Genomic DNA, 6,567 nt, shown 5'->3' on the forward strand with positions numbered 1-6,567 from the left:
ATATATACATATATATTACTAAATCATCTTTAATTATTACCTTTTTCGATACCATCAATAACCGTTTTTGAATTCCTTACAAATCCCTACTATTCACAAGTATTAGAACAAGAGTTCACATCTTGTTTTACAAGTACTATGATGAATACTTATTAGCAAATCTTTGAAATCAAATATATTTGTACATAAGAGTCAATATGTTAGTACCGTTTCGCATATCTAATCAGTCTAACAATGAATTAATCAGTGAGTTGTTTCTGGAAAATATCGAATCACTTCTCTGGTACTATTTTTTAATCGGTTGTGTTATACTGTGCTCCCGGACTTTTAGACCTAATTGGACCGTGAATTATGATGCAGGTTGTATTCATACCAACCAAGTCAGCTGATATGTAATAGCTTTCAATATTGATATTGTGCGATATAAAACTAACTTTACCAACTGACCCATCCAGGTGCAAGTATAGAACACATTGAACATTCAGCACGCGTATGCTTTATACTTGTGTTTAGCGCTTACTACGGCTAAAACTTCATGTATTTAGAAGTGGATATCATTTAGAATACTGATACAAAGATTTATACAGTAACGACTATCGAGATTTGGGAAATCTTTGGTTTATAGTCGCTTTGCTGTTATAGGTAGTATAAGATAAACGGCTTTGCTTCAAGGACAAAGTGCTTTAAATTCACACTACTTGAATATTTTAAAAAGCAGTAGATTTTAAAATTGTTGCGTACTACTATGTTTTGAGCTTAATCCTGGCCATTTATTATTTGTTTTCTGTAGCATCGTATCTGACGTGCTAATATCTAACGCACAGATATGTACAATCGTTGTACTGCTAAATTCTAACGCACAGATAAGTACAAGCGACGCTTAGATATATAAAATCGTTGTAATGCCAAATTTTAACACACAGATAGGTACAATCGTTGTAATGCTAAATTCTAACGCACACAAGCTACGAACAGATAAATACAGCTTAATCCTGCCAATATAAACCCCCGTGCTCGCGCAATCGCGGTGTATGGAATTCGACAGATAATCACATCGTTTAATATCCAACATACATGTATGTATACACCAGCGGTGACTATGGACGACACTTTACTTTTGGCGTACGATAGCTAGAATTTAATTTCGCGTGCAAGAACGGCAATGGATACCACACGTAAGACATACTCAAACACTTCGCTCTGGGGAACACCATATTTAACACCAAATTAAAAAACGCAAGCAAAAATGGAGTACAAACATTCAAATACGCTTTTTAAGTGTGGACAAGATGATTTCTTTGTATGTAAGGGTGGTGCAAATATGCACCAGTTTTGTTGTTTGAATTTCGAGTTGTAAACAGCAACAGTGGTCACGGAATAGTATCCATTTAACCTCCGAAACCGTACAGAGTGCGGCCCTGGCGTTTGAGTGCGTACACAACGTCCATGGCGGTCACAGTCTTGCGCTTAGCGTGCTCGGTGTAGGTAACGGCGTCACGGATGATGTTCTCAAGGAAGACCTTTAACACACCACGGGTCTCTTCGTAGATAAGACCAGAGATACGCTTGACACCACCACGGCGAGCCAGACGACGGATGGCGGGCTTGGTAATCCCCTGGATGTTATCACGTAAAATCTTACGGTGACGCTTGGCTCCTCCCTTTCCCAGTCCCTTTCCTCCCTTTCCGCGTCCAGTCATGATAACAGTTGAGTATGTGTTTACGTTTGAAGGTAGACAGTATGATTTCTGAACCAGCAACGGTTGACCTATTTATACGTTTGGACTGATTCGTACCCCATCTAAAATTATATACTTCTGCGGATTACTATTAGTGGACACGGTATAACAGACCGGCAGATACTGCTCTGAAAATCCGAAGTCCCAAATTGAAAAACGTACCGCCAACCGACTCGAAAATAGGAATATACGTACCAATTCAGTATCAAAAACCGAATTCGTGCCAATCTGTAGCACCAACGGTCAAATTCTGACTGTTGGTAAAACTCGAACGGCCGTTTAGGCTCGAAATTCTGGTGTACTTGAATTTTATTGGCTTCTAAAGCTCATAACTGTAACGGCGGGAAAATCTCCTGGCCATTTTGTGACCCGGATTCGTATATAAAGCGAAAAGCTTCTGTGTTGGAGGTCATTCGTGTTTGAATACAAACTCATAAAATCACTATCGCATCATGCCTCCCAAAGTAGCCACAGGTGGCGCCGCAGCCCCCGCCTCCAAGAAGTCCGGCAAGAAGTCGGTCGGAGGCAAGCGCAAGAAGAAACGTACTGAATCTTACGCCATCTACATCTACAAGGTGTTGAAGCAGGTCCACCCCGATACCGGTATCTCATCGAAGGCCATGTCTATCATGAACTCGTTCGTTATTGACGTGTTTGAGCGTGTAGCTGGCGAGGCTTCCAAGCTTGCCAAGTATAACAAGAAGTCTACCATTTCTTCCAGAGAGATTCAGACAGCTGTGCGTTTGTTGCTACCCGGAGAGTTGGCTAAGCACGCCGTCTCTGAGGGAACTAAGGCCGTTACCAAGTACACCTCCAATCGATAAATGTATCGCCGAGTCTTACCATACCATCCCACCTGGTGCTTATTAGCACCACCCTTAACGCGAAGAAATCATCAGATATTTTCTCTATTATTGCATGCATTTGTGTGCAATGCTAGTATATTTGTGTTTACCTGAATATGTGTGTGACTGCGAGAAGTCCTTGAACGTGCGTACATGTATGTAGTTGTGAATTGTTTCAAAACAGTACACACTAACAGCTGGTGCAGGTGAACTTTTGTGTTTCATTTTGATATGGCTCGGGTTCGATCAAGACTTTAAATGATGCGAATGTTGTGCGGGCTCATGGTTGTTTGTGCACGTACTCTGTATTATTCTGACGTGCAGCTTTTGTTTTTTAAGTAACATACACTTTCGCTTTGTATCACTCAGACGGTAACGGTACCTACTGCAATCAAGATGTCAAATGTGTTCATGGCGAGACGTTAAAGTTGATGCACAACTTTGCGAGCCATTTTACTGCAATAACAACGAAAGGATAATTATTTGACAGGCTCACTCTACAACTAATATTGTATTGTAATGCAGTTCATATGTAGCACATACTCACAATATTAATTTATTTACATTGAATCAAGTAGACTCGACTATTGTCTAGTTTGAATGATTGATAGGAGACACTACAACCAATTTGTAGCATGTAGCACATACTCACAATATTAATAAAAATAAATTGAATCAACTCTACAACTCTACAACTAACATTGTATTGCCCTCTACAACTAATATTGATTGTATTGTAGTATGTAGCACATACTCTATTATTACTAAAAATTACTTTTGAATCAAGAAGGCTCGACTATTGACTAGTTACAATGATGAATAGAAAATACATTGAATCAAAAAAGCACTAGTTAATACAATGAATCAAAAAAGCACTAGTTAATTGTATTTTATTTATTCTTCCATTTCCTTCTCCATGATTTTCGCACGCATGAGGGCGGCTTTGGCCCTGAACAGTAGAATTGACCAGTGAGAAGTGAGTTAGAAAATTCACACTTGTCGTTGATGAGATGCAGCAGAACGAAGTCACTCTTGTCGTTGATCAGATGCAGCTTAGAACGAAGTCACTCTTGTCGTTGATCAGATGCAACTTAGAACGAAGTAACTCTTATAAATGATTTCGAGTAGATAACTAGTTAGTGTGACAGCGCAGTAGATAGTCCCACAGCACAGCTGAAAGTGACGCGAGTGCTGCTGATGAGAATGCACTTAAAAAAAATAGCAGCAGCAATTGGAGATGCTCGGAAAGAAGGTTGACGCTACATGAGAATATAGTCAAGACACTTGTCCATAAACATTATATATTTCTCCTAAGGTGTTTTCTGGGTCGACGAACACTCTGCACATGCGCATACGCCACACAAAGTCACGCCATACGCCCACACAAAGTCACGCTTGCAGTTGAACACAAACACCCCCCCCCCCCCCCCCCCCGAACCGCTGAGCTTCGTACGGATTGAATCAGTTGCACTACACATTGCAAAGCGCCATGCAATGTGCGCATTGCATCGAGCGATACTACACACACAACCCACACACAACTGCCGTGCGAGGCTTGGGCCTACCATTCGATTTTGCCCTTTGCTTTTCTTCTCAAGTGATACTACACACACAACACATACACACAACACATACACACAACACATACACACAACACATACACCCGCCCACACACAACACATACACACAACCCACACACAACTGCCGTGCGAGGCTTGGGCCTATTATTCGATTTTGCCCTTTGCTTTGAGCTTGGCTGCTAGCTTCTTCTCAAGTGATACTACACACACAACACATACACACAACACATACACTCGCCCACACACAACACATACACTCGCCCACACACAACACATACACACAACCCACACACAACTGCCGTGCGAGGCTTGAGCCTACCATTCGATTTTTCCCTTTGCTTTGAGCTTGGCTGCTAGCTTCTTCTCCGCCACAATCTTCGTCTTAACCTGTGCGCAGTAGTCCTCGAGCGACAGCTTCTCCGTCTGGATTTGAATGATCAGCACTTGCATCATCACCTCAGCCGTCTGTTTCTTCTGAAGTATATCGTTGTCTGCGACGGATAAATGGTTGGCATCAGGTGGGCGCGCGTAGGTAGTCTTTGTGGGATGAGGGGTGTGAGTAGCGTAGGTAGTCTTTGTGGCGTGAGTGGTGTGAGTAGCGTAGGTAGTCTTTGTGGCATGAGTGGTGTGAGTAGCGTAGGTAGTCTTTGTGGCATGAGTGGTGTGAGTAGCGTAGGTAGTCTTTGCGGGTGTGTATAGTGATTAGTTCTTCTCTGTCGTTTGTTCTGTCGTGCCTCAGTGACTATGTTTGTTCAGTTGGATGACGGAGACTTTTTCATAAGAGTTTTAGGGTTTTAGGGTTTTAGGGGTTTAACAACCCAACTGTGTGTATCAGACAATATTAGCACCCGCACAATTAGATACCTGGCACAGACTCTACTAACATCTGCATAACACACCAACCAACAGAACTGGTGAGTAGGTAGAATGAGCGTCTGATAGCCTTACAGGGATATCGTGGCCTCTGGACTAAACATTGCATTGCGCACAGTCGCGTAACAGGTTGACCGTATGTACGCACGGGCTAAGATATATAACCCTTGTGCACTTATTTGTCCATGTTACTTGTTTGACAATGTTTCTGTACGACTAAAACGGAACATATGCCATTTAAAACGTATGCAGCCACCCAGGCACTCTTGATGGGCTACATATCAAAACGTTCAACTGGTTTGTCTTATACTTCTCCGTGCACTATTAATACATACTAAAACGTTCAACTGATTTGTATCCTTTCTCCGTGCAACGTTACGTATTTGGCTCAAATCTAGTCCCAGAGGCCCCAGCGATAGCGTTCGTACAGTTGCTTACTTCCCATTCGACCTTCTCTTCGTATTCCACACATGCTTTATATTCGTACACCTCTATATACACCCCTATGTCAGTGCGCTTATACCCACCTGATATAAACTCACACCTATCTCAGTGTACCTATACATACCCGATTACTGTTTGCCTTGTACACATTCGCATACATTCCACTCGAGCATATCGTCGGAATTACTACATACTTACTTAAATTTACTATACAACAACTATACATAAAATAATATATATTACATTACTGTGTTATATAATAACACTTCTACCATATATCGACGGAGAAACTACATACATAATCAAATAAATATACAGCACCTATACATATCATAACATTTTTCATAAATGTGTTATATATTATCACTTCTACATTATGTCATTGAAATGAGTACATACTCACTATAACTATATGACACCCATATACAATATACCATATATCACATTTATGTGCCCTGTATCAACACCTACACACAATACACCACATACCTGGTTCCTGCCCCTTGGCCTTGGCTGCAGCGATAGCCTTGGCACAGTTGTTAACCTCCCACTCCAGGACTTCGTTAGAAACGTGTCCTGCCACGTCCATGGGGTCACCCTCAAAGTCACCCTCAGGGTCAACGCTATTCTTCTTCTGGGGCGGCTGTGGGTGTGGTAGATGTGTGGGTATACATAGGGCGTACATGGATAAGAAGCGCGATACTACGATACAGAGTGTGTGAGAAAATGTAACAATACAATACCATACAATTCAACACTACACTAGGCTACACAACACAACAAAACACAACACAACACAACACAACACAACACAACACAACACAACACAACACAACACAACACAACACAACACAACACAACACAACACAACACAACACAACAATACGCAACACTACGCAAATTGTGATACAACACGACGAGTTATCAATAGATGATCGTTGGCTTTAGCCTCTGCATATGCGCTCACTGCTCTGCCCACATATATACGCGTTTCTACAGTACATGTCCCTACAACTCCACCCACACTCTAACACATTTACAACTCCTCCCCTCATACACACACACGCACACACGCACACACGCACA

At 41.7% G+C, this 6,567-nt stretch overlaps 3 protein-coding genes across 3 annotated transcripts; 1 reads left to right on the plus strand and 2 right to left on the minus strand.

Moving 5' to 3' along the window:
• Positions 1-1,266: 1,266 nt before the first annotated feature.
• On the minus strand, positions 1,267-1,727 carry SARC_11751 (histone H4). Its single transcript, XM_014294157.1, has one exon. It carries the CDS (start codon positions 1,698-1,700, stop codon positions 1,389-1,391), a length of 312 nt encoding a protein of 103 aa, XP_014149632.1. The 5' UTR covers positions 1,701-1,727; the 3' UTR covers positions 1,267-1,388.
• A 438-nt stretch (positions 1,728-2,165) lies between these two features.
• On the plus strand, positions 2,166-2,592 carry SARC_11752 (histone H2B type 1-A). Its single transcript, XM_014294158.1, has one exon. The coding sequence runs from the start codon at positions 2,192-2,194 to the stop codon at positions 2,561-2,563; it is 372 nt and encodes a 123-aa protein (XP_014149633.1). The 5' UTR covers positions 2,166-2,191; the 3' UTR covers positions 2,564-2,592.
• An 865-nt stretch (positions 2,593-3,457) lies between these two features.
• On the minus strand, positions 3,458-6,166 carry SARC_11753 (hypothetical protein; the record flags this gene model as incomplete). The annotated part of the gene is made up of 3 exons (XM_014294159.1): positions 3,458-3,533; positions 4,484-4,655; positions 5,971-6,166. The coding sequence occupies 3 exons, from the start codon at positions 6,164-6,166 to the stop codon at positions 3,479-3,481; spliced, it is 423 nt and encodes a 140-aa protein (XP_014149634.1). The 3' UTR covers positions 3,458-3,478.
• Between the last annotated feature and the right edge of the window lie 401 nt (positions 6,167-6,567).

This window comes from Sphaeroforma arctica (genome assembly GCF_001186125.1).
Source record: "Sphaeroforma arctica JP610 unplaced genomic scaffold supercont1.1857, whole genome shotgun sequence".
Classification (NCBI taxonomy): domain Eukaryota; class Ichthyosporea; order Ichthyophonida; genus Sphaeroforma; species Sphaeroforma arctica.